The sequence below is a fragment of the Erythrolamprus reginae genome, chromosome 3 (genome assembly GCF_031021105.1).
Source record: "Erythrolamprus reginae isolate rEryReg1 chromosome 3, rEryReg1.hap1, whole genome shotgun sequence".
Taxonomy (NCBI): domain Eukaryota; kingdom Metazoa; phylum Chordata; class Lepidosauria; order Squamata; family Dipsadidae; genus Erythrolamprus; species Erythrolamprus reginae.
In genome coordinates this window covers 31,978,305-31,995,351 of record NC_091952.1, presented here as the reverse complement: position 1 = coordinate 31,995,351, position 17,047 = coordinate 31,978,305, and the positions used below count along the sequence as shown (strand labels likewise).

The following is a 17,047-nucleotide window of genomic DNA, read 5'->3' as shown; positions in this document are numbered from 1 at the left end:
CAGAATATTTTATAGAATGCATATTGTAAAATGCCAAGTCATGTCTTGGGAATTACATTAAAAAAAACAATGAGAGATTTTAAAATATAGTATGACTTTCCCATGCAACTATTATTTTCCCCCTTTGGAGATAAACTGAACACAATCTTAAAGTACAGCTTGAACTGAATTTAGGAAAATTACTCCGAAGCAAGTGATTCCTGCTAAGAGATCACTGCCTGGTGATATGTAAAAACAATACGGTGGCGCAGTGGTTAGAGTGTAGTAACACGAGCTACTTCTGCTGATCACCGTCTGCCAGCAGTTTGGCAGATCGAATCTCAGTAGGCCGAAGGTTGACTCAGCCTTCCATCCTTCCAAAGTTGGTAAAATGAGGACCCAGATTATTGGGGGCAATAGGCTTACTCTCTGTAAACCGCTTAGAGAGGGCTGTAAAGCACTGTGAAGCGGTATATAAGTCTAAATGCATAAATGCATAACATCACAGTACGATTTATGATTCCAGGTATAAACTCGGAAGCCTGTTAATGGATAGTTATTTAATAGGTGCCAATGTCCCTTTAGAATTCCTCTTTAAATAGGATAGGAATAGACAGCAATAGCTCTCCCACTCCTTTTAAATTTAAATTCCCAGTGATCCTACAGAATGACCAAAGCTTAGGAGTTTGCTTTCTAGTCAATTCCTTAAATTCGTATGGTGGTTTTAGGTGTCCCACCTATTTTTGTCATTGTTTTTAGTGTTTATATTTTGGATTATTCTAGGTTGTTTTGGCTTGCCCGTGTCTGTGCTTTAACATTGATTTATTGATTATAAATCTTGTAAAATTATTTTATTATTTATTATTCATTTAAAAAAACCTATTGTAAATGTTAAAAACTTCTCTCAATCCAAGTTTCCACAAAGCAATTTGGACAAAAATACCAAACCATTACATTTAAGAAGGAATGCTATCTTCTTTGAATAAACCAATGCAGTCAGTTGTATCAGAAGTGATCTACAGTGTTAATAATGCATTGTTATACAACAGTGGATAATGGAGCAAAATAGAGCATTAAGAAAGCAGCTGTCAGCCTCCTTATCCATTTTGTAGATTATTATCTAAACTGGGGGTCTCCACCTTGGACTTCAACCTCAGCAAAGCTGGCTGAAGAATTCTGGGACTTGAAGTCCACAAGTCTTAAAGTTGTCAAGGTTGGAGACCCCTGATCTAATCTGTTGGCAGCATATTGTTAAAGGCTAAGAACATTACAACTGTCTGGGCCTGTGCCCATTACAAAGTTATTCCTGGCAGTTCAGCAAAGTGAAGTAGAGGCATGAAGGGGCAGGCAGATAGATCAGAAAGATGTTGATGCTCTATATCAGAGATGTCAGGCGCACATCATGGCGGCATCAAGTGATGTATTGGGACTTTTTCCCCCTTCACTAAAGTAGGTATGGACATGACAAGCATGTGACACATCTGGGCCATTGGCCAGGAGATGCTCTAAATGTTCCTGCATGTTCTACAGTGACAGAAAAAACTGCAAAGTGGAGATGCACTGTTTTATTACTATCAAAAATTATACCAAGCTCTGAATTTCTTGGTAGCTGGTAATTTTTTTAATATATAATAATAATAATAATAATTATTATTATTATTATTATTATTATTATTATTATTATTATTATTATTATTTATTGGATTTGTATGCCGCCCCTCTCTGCAGACTCGGGGCGGCTAACAAAAATAATAAACACAACTTGTACAATCCAATAATAAAAACAACTAGAAACCCCTATTATAAAACCAAACATACACACAAACATACCATGCATAACTTGTAATGGCCTAGGGGGAAGAGCTATCTCAACTCCCCCATGCCTGGTGGTATAAATGAGTCTTGAGTAGTTTACGAAAGACAGGGAGGGTGGGGGCAGTTCTAATCTCCAGGGGGAGTTGGTTCCAGAGGGCCGGGGCTGGTTTGGTCTAGTGGTTAAAGCACTAAGGTTTTAAACCAAAAGACTGAATTCTAGTCCTACCTTATACCCAGCTGGGTGACTTTGAATCAATTCGCCTCAGAGGGAAGAGGAATGTTACACAATGTTTGCCGTTTTGAGGTATTTATAAAACAAATAATAAAGGTGGGATAAATTTTTTTTTTTAAATGTCATGATGACATTTTTTTTTTACTTTGTGTACTTTGAAGTACACAAAATGTGTGCTTGGAACTTTAGGGGTGAGAGAATGAAGCTGAGGTGTTTCCAAAAAATAAAAATACATGGAAAATTGAATTATGGGTCTCATCAGTCTAAACTGTGTTACAGTCTTGAGGTACAACATATCCTCTTAGTTGATGGATAAGTGGGAAAGGAATATTTTTAAAGATAGACTAAATTTAGGTTGTACTATATGATGCAGTATAAATTTAAATAACAAGAATTAAAGCTATAACAAAGCATTAATTAGATGTAGTTTCTGGAAGAAAGCCAGAAATAATACCTAAAGTAAAACATACAGAAGATTGTTAGGACTTTTCCTTAGCTTTTTTCTTTTCCTGGAATTTGTTATTTTGTTGATAGTCTTCATATATGAGGATGAAAAATAATTTTACAAATATTTTACATTCTTTAGCTTAAAGTAACAAATGTGATGTCACAGCCGCTAACTCAAGCAACTGTAACCTTGGATCACGTAAAGTCTGTTGCTACTAAAGCCACAGTCCTTCAGCAGTCTACTTTTTCTCTGTCTGGGTAAGCAGAATATCGTTTTTCAAAACCTTCGTTCTTCATTTTCAGCTTGGAAAATCCCCATTCTTCCTAAGAATGTGGAAAGCACACAGAGATTAAAAATAGATCTGGATCCACTAATGCTCGTGAATAGCTAAAAATTTTTGACATTTAGAATTCCTAGTTTTGTTTCCAAATATTATCTTGTGACTTTTTATTCTGTTCCCTTGCTGTTCGAGGTTTTGTGAGCCACTGTTACAAGCAAGTGCAATCTTCTGGAATTTTGAATAATTGTTATATATGTAGGGCTACCAATTTTCTGCAATTTTACAGCTATGCTTTTATTAACAGAGACGTCTTTGAGCTGAATTTCATGAGTGTCAAGCCTGCTAGTGGCTATTATGATTTTACAATCAGCATTAATGGAGATAGTCGGTTTATAGCAAACAAAGTTGAGGTAAGTATATATTCTAAGCCCCTTTTTATTTTGGGAAGGAACTTGTTCATTAAAACTATTTCTTGTTGTTGAAAATCTCTTGGAAGTCAAACCCATGACCCTGCTCTTCCATATGCATCCAAATCTGGGATCAGTTCCTGGCGTTAGACCACTAGTCTATGTTCATGCACCCTAGTTTTTAGTCTTTTTGCAGTTCCTCCTGTATAATGGAAACTGCAGTTTAATGTTTCCAAATGTAAAATAATGCACTTGGGGAAAAGGAATCCTCAATCTGAGTATTGCATTGGCAGTTCTGTGTTAGCAAAAACTTCAGAAGAGAAGGATTTAGGGGTAGTGATTTCTGACAGTCTCAAAATTGGTGAGCAGTGTGGTCGGGCAGTAGGAAAAGCAGGTAGGATGCTTGGCTGCATAGCTAGAGGTATAACAAGCAGGAAGAGGGAGATTGTGATCCCCTTATATAGAGTGCTGGTGAGACCACATTTGGAATACTGTGTTCAGTTCTGGAGACCTCACCTACAAAAAGATATTGACAAAATTGAACGGGTCCAAAGACGGGCTACAAGAATGGTGGAAGGTCTTAAGCATAAAACGTATCAGGAAAGACTTAATGAACTCAATCTGTATAGTCTGGAGGACAGAAGGAAAAGGGGGGACATGATCGAAACATTTAAATATGTTAAAGGGTTAAATAGGGTTCAGCAGGGAAGTGTTTTTAATAGGAAAGTGAACACAAGAACAAGGGGACACAATCTGAAGTTAGTTGGGGGAAAGATCAAAAGCAACGTGAGAAAATATTATTTCACTGAAAGAGTAGTAGATCCTTGGAACAAACTTCCAGCAGACGTGGTTGGTAAATCCACAGTAACTGAATTTAAACATGCCTGGGATAAACATATATCCATTGTAAGATAAAATACAAAAAATAGAATAAGGGCAGACTAGTTGGACCATGAGGTCTTTTTCTGCCGTCAGTCTTCTATGTTTCTATAATGGCTTGCACAATTGCTGCAGTTAATACGGTATATTATTGAGGAAGGGTCCTCCTTTGTAGAGCTTCTTTCGGGCGCATTACTCTCTTCCTCAGCGTTTGTTCAAGTTTGTGTGCCACTTTGACCCCCATATGGTGCTAGAATGCGTGCGGCAGTTTCAGACACCCCTTGTATGTATGGGAGCCTCCTCCACATTGATGTTCCACTTGTGCCTTCCACAGGCTGCTGGCCCCTGGTGTGATACATTTGTTGGATGAAATTCCTCAAGTAGCCATTGTGCATGCATATTCGATAAAGGTGTGCATTTTGTTGTTGTTTTTTGGCTGCCCATGTGCTGGGTATCTATCCTGCCAAACAATGTCCAAATGCAGCTGACTATGTGCATTAGGGTGATTGCTCTCATTATGCAATATGTGATCCATGCTGGTGATTTTTCGGTACACCTGTGTTGATGCTCCCATTACGGCTGATTTCTGTATGTGTGTTTATACACACACACACACACACACACACACACACACACAGAGTTAAAAAAAAACTTGGATGCTTATTTTTAAGGGTTGATATAGGGTAGAGAGATACTTTTGTTTTTCAGGAACTCAATGGATGAAGGTATCTGCAAAATGGAATGGCTCACTATTTTTCTAAATTTTCAAAACAACCTTTGAAGGATCATTTTAATGCATTAAACATATTGTGAGACTTGCAATGTCAGGAAACTACCAATGTCAGGAAACTACCAATGTCAGGAAACTACCATACATTTTGTGATGAAATTTCAGCAGTGCAGTTGTAAGATGTTTCAGCAACTGGGAAAAAAAAGGTTATTTTAAGATCAGGGAGCAAGTTGCCCATCTTGAATTTGGGGCCTAAAAAACTTTTATTCAGTAACACTCAAACATAAAACATATTTATTTTGAAATAGCAAATATTATTCCGTAGCTTATTTGCAGTTCATTAATATTTTAACAGATCTTAGCAAAACAATTTCCAGATTGTGCATTGTGATTTTTTCCCCTTGCAGTCTAATCTTTTCATTCCTATTGAGTTTCTTGTTTTTAAAGTCATTTCCAAAGTGATAGGATGGCAGTTGGAAGCAATTCGTATGTGTGCTATTTTTTCCCAAGACTTGTTTACCATATTTGATATTCCCTTTACGCCCCCAATTGCTTATTTAATTGAAAAATTAGCGTTTAAGACTTGTTGCTCACTTAGCATGCATCAGCTAAAAGTCACTTGTTTGCACATGCCAAGGTCTGCCATACATATCAAAATCAATGTGGTAATTGGAGTAATAATCTCTCTTAAAACATCAGAGAGGGATTTATGAAGCACTCTGGCTACATAAATGAGTACTAGTGGCCATGCATTAACAGTGATGGCTTAGTAAGAATACAGCTTTAATAATAAGGCATTTTATTACTGGAGAAAGCTGTCAGGTGGGTTGCTTATTAAGTTTACTGTGTGCTCTAGCAGTTGCAACAATTATTTCAACAATAAAGTTTAATAAGTTAAGTAAAAATACCATATTCTCCAGCATTCATTAATGCATGGGCATGAATGTAATGTGCCAAACACAGTAGACAAAGCTGAACAAAACAAAAGATAAATCCTTATTTTAAATATTCCCAAATGTCATCTTCAAAGTGTCGTGCATGAAACGTTTTTCATAATTGCCTCCCTGATTTACTGTGGAAATTTTAATCAAAGTAAAATGTGCTGTTGATCAAATAAGAAACAGTATTCAGACTTCTGTTCATATATTTTTATGCCGCTGGAAAGGAGAAGAAAATCTTGTTCCAAATTCCCATTGATCCCTGTGGCCAAGTACTGTATTCAAATTCAACTCAGGAGTAAACTCTTGGTGTTCTGGTCTGACTTTGGAATACTGTACTCGAATGGAATGTTTTGTGTAGCTCAAATTGCTTTTGCTGATTGTTTCATTGTGCATTCTATTTTATTGTATTCTTTTGGTATAATGGCTGCTATCAGTTGGGACTTAATTTCATGATCTTTAGCTGAGCATCTTCCATACATGCTGCTGCTCATTCTCTCACCTTTGGTTTAAAATACATAATGCTCAAATGTGTCTCATATGCCTTTCAGTATATGTATTTTAAAAGCTCCTGAATCCAAGAAACAAATTAGATATCCAAATATTATAAAATGAGTTAGAATTATAAAGTAGAATTCTATTCTTATTATTGTAGAAAAGGAATGAATGAACTTTTTTTAAATTAAAACCTACGCTTTAAAATTGAAATGGCCCCAAATGTGGAAGAGATTGAAATGAAGAAGGGAGCAAAAGATAACATCATTGTGTAATGAAGCTCCAATAACTAACAAATAACAACAATAAATTAAATTGAACTTTTAAGGACAGACATTCCCTTTGTTGTTTAAATGCATGAAGCTGATTGATCTCAACCACTATAATTTAAGCAAAGACATTAAAAAACCCTCATAATCCTGCGGAGTGCTTCATAGAGAACCATAGTAAGCATTCTCTGTGATTAGAAAATGGAGCTAATTAATCATATTCTTGCTTCCTTAAATTTCCTTTTTGCAATCAAACATGTCAGTGAATTTTATTTATTTATTTATTTATTCATTCATTCATTTATTCATTTATTTATTTATTAGCTTTGTATGCCGCCCCTCTCCAAAATAATGTTATGCTATCTATTTTGTGGAAACTCTATCATTGATAAAGTGTTACAAAATGTCTTTTGGAAGAAAGGGTTGATTGATGATTGATAAATATATGGTAGTATATTAATATGTAAATGTAATTATATCCAAAATTAAAAACCCCTTTTTAATACATTCTCAAAAAAGAAAAGAAATGGGTGTGGAAGTAGCAATTCAAAAAGTTGATGCACAAATAAAATACTCATCATCTGTTTAAAATGTTGCATATTTTGTGTATATAAATTGTGTGTGTGTGTGTATGACTCATTGTTTATTTATTTATTTGTTTGTTTGTTTGCAGTTGAAAGTCAAAGTCTCAACTGAAGTTGGTATTACAAACGTGGATCTCTTTACTGTGGATAAAGATCAGAGCATTGCACCCAAAACTACCAGGTAAAATACCACTACATACAACTCAGTACTGAATGTCAAAACTCTAAATCCAGGTTTTGCCAATAGGTTATCAAGGAAATAAATTATATAAATCGATTTTGAGATTTAAAATATTAGGTTTTATTCTAGATGTGCATGGTTGGGTGTTTACACTCTTAGCAACTGGTCTTTTAAAAATTTCAAGTATCAGATTATTAATCCCTTAACCACTCAGACAGCCAGAGCAAACAGAACACTGAACAGAATTTGTTATTTTAATTTCTTTACTGAACTCCTTGTATCCTAGCCTGCTTCTTTTTGAAAATGAAAGTTGTAAAGGGAGGTTGCACTTCTTGAAATTCTAGAAAGTGGCATTGTTCTTTCTGCTTTTACTGGGGGGTTTTTTCTTTTGTTTTTTACAATTTCATTTTGTGAGCTAGCTATTATCTTTCTCTTTTTTGTGATTCAACTATACAATTGGTAAGTCTTACTTTGCACTAAATATCTTTTAAGAATTTTGTCTGATGCTTTTAATGATGCTTTGTAATCTAGCTAGAAAGGGCCATAAAGCCTCCAAAGAAGATTATATTAAGGAATAAAGAGGAATATAAACAATTCTTCCCCCTTGCTGTCTGTTGCATTTTTTTTCCTGTCACATCTCCCCAATTAGTTACGATCCCATTTCCTTATTGACCCATGTATTCTAGGGTTCAGGCACGACTGGAAATCTTATCATTTGGTGTATAACATTAAATATGTAATATAAGATGGCAGACAATGTGCTTTGAGATGACAACTATCTCTTTTCATGCTCAGAGGGCCCTCAGTAATTATACATATAATAACAGTTAGTTCTAGGGCTAGATCCCATTAAATCGTAGCTGAGATTCAGCAGTGACTTTGACTTAGCAATAATTTTATTCAACAAATGGGATTGAATTTGAAGCATAACCAGCTTTCTTGTAATTTGTCTTTATGAGGTTAGAAAAACTACCTGCAAGTTTCCGTATTTTTCCCCTCCTTTATTTAAGGATGGACAGATTTCAGACTTGCAAATTAATTTGCCTAAAAGAATAGGGCCAATTAATTATAGCCAATAAAATAAATACATGCATATTAATAATTAAGGTTTACCAGAAATTTGGGGTCAGTGCTTGACCCAAGTTGAATCCTCCTATACAAAAAGATCTTGGAATTTCGCAAATAGTCTTAGCAATCTAATTTGGGAATATGAACCTTTGTAGTTGTTTCTGTATTACATTATATAACATAATAAGGAATCAGGAAGCTTTTGTCAATGAACTGCAAATCACTAGATTTATGAGTACTTCCCAATCCACTTCGCATCTAGTTTCCTCTGCACAAATTCACTTCTTTCTTAGCAACAGTTCACTTCTGTTTTCAGGGTCGGCTATCCAGCCAAAGCCAAAGGATCATTCACAGCTGACAGCCATCAAAATTTTGCCTTGACCTTTCAATTGGTTGATATGAACACTGGAGCAGAATTAATCCCTCACCAGGTTAGTTAATGCATGCCCACACTAATCCAGAGCAACATTTTAGTAAAAAGGCTTGTGAGAAGAGCTTCAGGTTGCTTGTTGTTTTTTGTTTATAAAGACTTAGAAACATTAAGCAAATGTGACAGTTGTGCATAACAGACTTGAAGGCAAGGAGCAAGTTATTGCCTTTGTGACTTGCTAGCTCTCTTGTTTAAATTAATGGACAAAGCAACAGACAGACCTGCAGTATGTATATACATATGAAAGTACCTTATGCCAGATAAGTTGTTTATTCAGCTGATTGGTTGCTATTTAGTCTTCTGCACTATAACTCTTTAAAACATCAGCGAAAGTTGAAATCTTATCAGAACCAGGCATGTTTCATTAAATGAGCAAATGTTCATCTCCTTTGTCTCAGATTGGAACATGTTTGGTGGATTGGTTAAAGCGCCAAGTTAGTAAATAGGAGATTGTGAGTTCTAGTCCTATTGTAGCAAGAGTGAAATGCTCCCAGTTTGCTCGTGCCTGTCAGTCGTCAGAGAGCTGGTCACAAAGGCAACACGAGGCTCGAGACTCTGCCCAGACGTCGCCATTTGGGTTCTTTCACCCTCTACACATGCTTTGTACAATCGCAGAAGGTAAAAGAACCCAAGTGGTGGTGGGCGGAGCCTCATGCTGCCTTCACAACCAGCTATCCGACAACTGACAGGCACGAGCGAACATTTCACACCTATATTTTAGGCATGAAAGCCAGCTGGTGACTTTGGGCCAGTCACCCTCTTTCAGCCCAATCCACCTCAGGAGGGTTGTTATGGGGGATATAGAAGGAGGTAAAAAAAATATTAGGTATGTTTGCCACCTTGCGTTATTTATTTAAAAAAATAAAGGTAGATATTATTATTATTATTATTATTATTATTATTATTATTATTATTATTAATTAGATTTGTATGCCGCCCCTCTCTGTAGATTCGGGGCGGCTCACAACAGTGATAAAAACAATACATGGTAACAAATCTAATAATTAAAATCTAAAATAACAGTTTTACATTACAAAGTCTAAAGGTAGGTAGGTAGGTAGGTAGGTAGGTAGGTAGATAGATAGATAGATAGATAGATAGATAGATAGATAGATAGATAGATAGATAGATAGATAGATAGATAGATAGATAGATAGATAGAAAATATTGGCAATGGTGATGCTGTCAAAATGACCAATCCTGCCAAGTTTAACAAAATCAGTACAGCATTCAAAGAAGCTGTATCAACCCATTTCCCCCCAGCTATGTTACCCGTATTTCATGTGGAAGACTGAATGTGCAAATCAGATGCTTACTGAGGGTAAGCTGGTGTCTTTTCCTAAAGCACATAAAAACATAGATCGATTCTGGGTGAAATTTTTGCAATATGCTGTGAAGAGGATGCCTCTAATAGATTATCTTTATAGTTCTAAATATATTCCAGCTTAATTTCAGAAGCATGATAGGACGAAGGAAAGAATATTATACCTTTTTAAAAAAAAAAACAATTCTACCATGAGAGCAGCACATCTAAATTGGTTTTTTAAAATATTCTTTCTTGAAATAAACCCATGTTAAATTTTCCAGTTTCTAGCCAGAATCTGGAAAATAATTCCTACCTTGCAAAGTGTGTGCTATAGAGTAGCATAGTGACATTCTGCATGTGAATCATACAAAAAAACAGAATATGCCATTTTCAACTTCTCTTGCTTTGTCCTTGCTTTATTTCTTTAATTATTGCGGTAAGAACGTAATCATTTGTAAAATGACTGGCCATTGGAATTCATTTCAAGATCTTAAAAGAAACATATTGTCCTTCAATTCTGATGAAATAACAATAGTATTAAAGCTTTTGCTCTTTTATGATATTGGATGCTAGCATAAGTTTCATTGTCTTGTCAAATTAGACTTTTGTACGGCTTCACAATCAAAAAACTGGCCAGGAGGTAGTGTTTGTTGCAGAACCAGACAGCAAAAATCTCTACAAATTTGAACTGGACACTTCTGAGAGAAAAACTGAGTTTGATTCAGCCTCTGGAATATACACTCTTTATTTGATCATTGGTGACGCCACTCTGGAGAACCCAATCCTATGGAATGTGGTATGTTGGTCCAATTGTAGAATGTTTTACCGGCTAGATTGGTGTCAATCAGAGAGATTGAAGAGCTAGATATTGTACAGGCTCAAGGAATTAACTTGATCAAGATCTAAAAAAAGAGACAGAGAGAATATCCTGGATCAATTTTTGGCCATTTCTATTTACCCAGTGGCCAGCTTTTGAATCTCACTTATATGCCCAGAATGAAGGGCAGTGCCTATCTTTCATAATACAATTAGCAACAATTTAAGGTGTGGTTACTGCCAAGAGTAGGAGTCAGTCCTTAATATTAGTAGGCTTTGGTCCAGGGTGAGATGCTCCCAGTTCACTTACGCCTGTCAGTTAACGGAGAGCTGGTCACGAAGGCAGTGCGAGGCGAGGCTTGCACACCCCCATTTTGGTTCTTTTACCCTCTGTGCATGCTCAAAGGATAAAAGAACCCAAATGGGGGTGGGTGGGGCCTTGCGCTCCCTTTGCGACTGGCTCTCTGGCAGCTAACAGGCACGAGTGAACCAGGAGTATTTCATCCCTGCTTTGGTCACCTGATCCATCATGAACCTATCAAATTTCCAAAATCTTCCAACTTGGCTATTAAAATCACAGATGCCTACATCAAATTCCAAAACACATGTACCTTGTGGAAAAATATTTCCCTCTGCCTTTCCTGAATGTTTTTCTATTTAACTTCAGTGGATGATCTTTAGAGAGTGAGAAAAACGTCTATCAATATTTTCTATATAAGGCTGTTCTGAAAATCAGTGATATCTTGGTGATTTCAGTTTTAAGGCAAAAGAGGATTACTGTCTTGATAGTAAACCTTATTAAGATAAATTCAGATGAGGTATACATACAAACCTATTACCAGCACTATGTAGTAGTAATAGCCATGTTAACCAATAATCAGAGGCTTTCTAAAACAACCAGACTTTTACAAGTTTTTGGAAGGCCATGAGATTAGATCCGTTTTGCCTAGTAAAGCAAGCAGTTCCAGAGGACAGGAGTATCTTCTGATGACAAGGAACCTTTAGCTGTGAATCTCTGCCCTACTGTATCAAGTAGGCAACTTCTATCAAGGAAATACAGTCTCGTGAATATAGCTAGGACCCAAATCATATAAAGGTAGCAACGATCTAACTATCTGAGGTCTTCACTTTAAGGCTGGGTTAAGTGAATTGATTTTTTTAAAAAAATATGTATGGAAAGATAAAACAATCAAATATAAATAATCTTCAATTAGCATCTACCTTTTTTAATCCTTCCCAGGCTGATGTTGTTATCAAATTTCCAGAAGAAGATGCTCCATCTACAGTCCAGTCAAAAAGCCTTTTCGTTCCTAAACCTGAGATACAGGTAGACTCCACATTAGGGCACTCTGTTTCACTGCATTTTCCATTTGGAAGACCGCTGCTTTTTGATTTATTTGTTTAATTTAACTTTGTTATCAAGCTTTGGGTAGTTGTAGAGCAAGGGTACCAATTTCTCTCCATTGAATGCTTTTGCTTCCTTTGCTCTTTTTGTACTGGATTAGAATGCTAAATTTAATATTATCTGCCATTACAAATTAACCTCATATGTTGGCAGACTTATAATTAATTCTTTGATAAGTAGAGATATATTTTTTGGTAATTCATAACTTGAGTGTGTGTGTGTGCATCCATAGATGGTTGCAAAACCCAAGAATTAAATACTGAATTTTCTACTTTTATTTCAAGAATCACTTTTTAGCTAAAGAAAGTTGAAAAATAATGCCTTTGTATCTAGAAGCGTCTTACGACACACCTATCTGTTTCTGAATAGTTAAGTTAGCATTGGTCATGTATGGAAAAAAGCCTTACTTGAACATGACGATAAAGGGAAAAAAGGGAAATTGGTCATTTCCTCACTAGAAATTTATAATAAATTAAAGAATCCAGGTTCTAGTGCTTGCATAAGCATGGAAGTTAGCTGCGTAACCTTGGCCCGGTCACTCTTTCCCAGCCCAAATCAATGCCTGACTTGCATATGTCAGCTGATAAATAAAACCCCTCATTGTATCATTCACTGTTAGTTTTGCTAACAGGTGAGTACAATATAAAAAACAAGCAGAGTTTGCAATCAGGCAATCAGGCAATGTAGATACTGATTAAGAATCTAGGTAATAGAGGATTACTACCTTTGAAAAGTGTTCGGAAACTTCAGATCGTGCAGAATGCAGCTGTGAGAGCAATCATGGGCTTCCCAAGGTATGCCCATGTTACACGAACACTCCGCAGTCTGCAATTTCCGGTCACAATTCAAAGTGTTGGTTATGACCTATAAAGCCCTTCATGGCATTGGACCAGAATATCTCCGGGACCGCCTTCTGCCGCAGGAATCCCAGCGACCGGTTAGGTCCCACATAGTTGACCTTCTCCAGGTTCCGTCGACTAAACAATGTCGTTTGACGGGACCCAGGGGAAGAGCCTTCTCTGTGGCGGCCCCGACCCTCTGGAACCAGCTCCCCCCGGAGATCAGAACTGCCCCCACCCTCCTTGCCTTTCGTAAAGTTCTTAAGACCCATCTTTGCCGTCAGGCATGGGGGAACTGAGACATCTCCCCCGGGCCTATACAGTTTATACATGGTATGTTTGTGTGTATGCTTGCTTTTAATAATGGGGTTTTTAGTGTTTTTTTAAATTATTAGATTTGTTCTTACATTGTCTTTGTTATTGTTGTGAGCCGCCCCGAGTCTATGAAGAGGGGCGGCATACAAATCTAATAATAATAATAATAATAATAATAATAATAATAATAATAATAATAATAATACAAATGTACAATGATAGTTGGGTACCTTGACCCAGAATTTGCTGTCTGCTGAGGCACACTGCTCTTCTGATTTTATTTTATTTTTCCTCTTCACTAGCATTTGTTCAGAGAACCAGAGAAGAGGCCTCCCACTGTTGTATCAAACGCATTCACAGCGATGATACTCTCCCCACTGCTTTTGCTCTTTATACTGGTAAGTGTTTCATATACACTAATATACATATTAGTAATGCATTTCTTGCCCTTACTCAGCTACTGAGTTTTTCAGGCAACTGAGGACCAATATTAAATACAGTATAGCATTGCTAATTTTTCATAAAATAGGTTTGTGAAAGATTTCCTAGGGTGAAAGTTTAAAATTTCCCTAATTGGTACCTACCTCTCCTCCAAATTCCTGCCTCGATTTGAGAGGCCTATTTTAAAAGACGGGTTAATAAAAAATTTCAAGGCTCATTTGCACATCTGAAGGAGTCAGATATTTTGAAAGGACTTAAAGGAATCTGGGATGTTCTTGAAATTGACTGGCAAATGTTATCCTCCTTTAATGTATATTTTTTGCCATTTTTCAGTGGATAAAGATTGGGGCCAATATTTCTAACTTCAGTTTTGCTCCAAGTACCATTATCTTCCATCTGGGTCATGCAGGTAAGTGCCAGAGAAATTCCTCTCCATTATCTTTTTTTTTTTCCTGTTGACTTTATAGGTAAGAGCCTGATGACATGAGCTCACAGCTTATTATCTATAATGGCTATAATGACACTACATTCCCCCCTTTTGTCCATTTTCCCCCTAGCCCATCTTTCAGAATTATTCCGGTATGGCTAAATGCATGTTTCCCATCAGTTTTAAAAGCTGTCATTAGTTTCAATGTCTTTTCTTGAATGTAGATACATTTGTTAGTACAAAATGTTCCGAGTTTGTATTTTGGGTATCAGTCCTTTGGTATGTATGACCTTGTCATGTTTTGATTTTTGTACTCTTCTTTATGTACCTTGATCGGTGCCTAGATTTCTCCCCAGTCAGTGTGTTTTAATTTGATCAGAAACAGCTATTGATTTCTTGCATTCCTTGGAATATGCTGCTTGGTTTTAACATGCTAAATGGTCTAAAATTTTAAAAATTGTAGACCCCTTTATCTTGAATTTTTTCTTGGCTGTCTTTTAAGCTTAGAAAGATTCTTTCCTTTCCTATTCTTCATAACTTGATATTTTCCCTATAAGAAACCAGCATTACTTTATTTTAAAAAACTTTAATTTAAATTAATTTAAATTTTTCATTTGACTCTTTTATCAATGGTTCTCACTTTATTATTATGTGTACCACTGGTGGAATACAGGCATCCCTGTTAACTATCCAGGATATCCTGGTTTTCAGCAGCCACCATAAAAGGTACTTCTACCCTAACTTACCAATTTAGCAAAAAGAGGAGAGAGAATGGGACATTTCATATGATGCTATCCTCTCCTCTAACCTCTATATGCTCATTGGGAGGCTTGAACAGTAGCTGTGTTTCTGTTTGCTTGAGTTCAGCTGTCCACATGATCTAGGACTGTATTTTATTTGGGCTCATAACTATATGGAATTTGTACTCGTGATCAAAGGTATACCTCCTACTTGAATGTGTATGCTTTGGAAACAGTCTACAAGCCTGTTTGCCTGACCTTGCTTTCTTGGTCTTCTGTGGTGTCCAGACACTGCACACACTTGCAGTCGGTGTAGTTTTCTAGATTGGATAGCATGGAACATTAGATGAACATAGCAGCAGCATGTGTTGACACAGCATGCTGTGTTCTCAGTGTGACACCTAAATAGTATATTGCTGCATGTTATATCTGCAACTGAAATGGGACTCTTATGGCATTCGGAGGAAAGCAATTACAGTGGTACCTCTACTTACGAACTTAATTTGTTCCATGACCAGGTTCTTAAGTAGAAAGGTTTGTGAGAAGAAGCAATTTTTCCCATAGGATTCAATGTAAAAGCAAATAATGTGTGCGATTGGGGAAACCACAGGGAGGGTGGAGGCCCTGTTTCCTCCCAGGAGATTCCTAGAGAGGCCCCATGGAGGCTTCTCCCTGCCTTTTCCGGCCCCGTTTCCTCCCAGGAGATTCCTAGAGAGGCCCCACAGAGGCTTCTCCCTGTCTTTTCCAGTTACAGTTTCGGAGGCTCGAGTTTGTAAGTGGAAAATGGTTCTTGAGAAGAGGCAAAAACATCTTGAACACCCGGTTCTTATCTAGAAAAGTTTGTAAGTAGAGGCATTCTTAGGTAGAAGTACCACTGTAATGAGATTCTCTGCAACTTGCAAGCCCACATATAATATGAATGCATCGGTGCCTAGGTTTCTGTTGAGAAGCAGAGAATCATGAAGAAATTGGTTATGGGGTTAGGGCTGCAAATGAAAGGAGAGAAGAGCCAGAAAAATGCAGGAGTTCATACTCAAAAACATTCTCATTACCACAGAACCATTTTTTCCCAAGAATCATTGGTGGGGAGAGGGTTCCATTGGGAACACATACAGTAGGTGGGCCACTTCTGCCTCACTTTGGAAGAACAGGACTTTTTTATTTTTAAAGCTTCGAAGGCTTAAAGAGAAATTGTCTGTGGAGGCTGAGGGAAGAACATAAACCTATGTGCAGTATATAGAGAATTTTTAGAACTGTCTGTAAAATGTATATATTTCCCTTTTTAATAGAGAATAAGTAAGAGATAAGCTGATAACAGATGACCATCCTTTCTCCCTTGTGACCATATTGAAGGGTGCCCAATTGCTGAGAGGTCTAGCAGGGGGCACCACTAGCATCTCCTCACAGCTGGATCAAAGATTGTCAGGAAACCTTTCCTGGGCTGATTGTGGGCTGGGTTATATGGGTTTATTATCCATCTAGGCTCTCTCTGTCTCTAGATCTAACAGACAAAAAAAATACATAAAACTTTTTCCTTTTTGTTGGTCTTGTTTTAATATCTGCTTTCTTACATGTTATATAATAAACCAAAAATAAAAAGTAAAACAAACACAAAAATTTGAATACCACTGCAGTAAATGAGTACTTTTTGAAGATAGTTGTAAAATGTAAGCTTTACATTCCCAGTTATTTATACTTTGGTCCCTTTGAAATTTTCTCAGTGTTCAGTATGACTCATTTAATTGCATTCTATCTATAAATGTCAGCATATTGTGTTGGAAGGTTGATTTTATTTCATTTGAGGATTATTTTTGTTCCAATTGCCTTATTTATGCCTATAGGTGTGGGTACAATTGCTTTCCATATTGGAAGAATAATGAATCCATCCCTCATATTCCCTTTTGCTAGCCTCCTTCTCTGCCAGTCAGTTTTCTTATGGAACATAATTACATGTTTGGAATAGAATGGAATGGAATAGAATAGAATAGAATAGAATAACAGAGTTGGAAGGGACCTTGGAGGT

At 36.7% G+C, this 17,047-nt stretch overlaps 1 protein-coding gene across 6 annotated transcripts in view; it reads left to right on the top strand.

The window, feature by feature from the left end:
* The window catches only part of RPN2 (ribophorin II), a 37,815-nt gene that overhangs the window by 11,886 nt on the left and 8,882 nt on the right, over nucleotides 1–17,047 (top strand). For all 6 annotated transcript variants that reach the window (XM_070744732.1, XM_070744731.1, XM_070744730.1 and 3 more), the window contains exons 8-15: nucleotides 2,613–2,731; nucleotides 3,059–3,164; nucleotides 7,146–7,237; nucleotides 8,622–8,736; nucleotides 10,643–10,837; nucleotides 12,098–12,184; nucleotides 13,719–13,814; nucleotides 14,191–14,266. In XM_070744732.1, coding sequence (XP_070600833.1) covers nucleotides 2,613–2,731; nucleotides 3,059–3,164; nucleotides 7,146–7,237; nucleotides 8,622–8,736; nucleotides 10,643–10,837; nucleotides 12,098–12,184; nucleotides 13,719–13,814; nucleotides 14,191–14,266 — 886 coding nt within the window. The remainder of the gene's footprint in view (nucleotides 1–2,612; nucleotides 2,732–3,058; nucleotides 3,165–7,145; nucleotides 7,238–8,621; nucleotides 8,737–10,642; nucleotides 10,838–12,097; nucleotides 12,185–13,718; nucleotides 13,815–14,190; nucleotides 14,267–17,047) is intronic.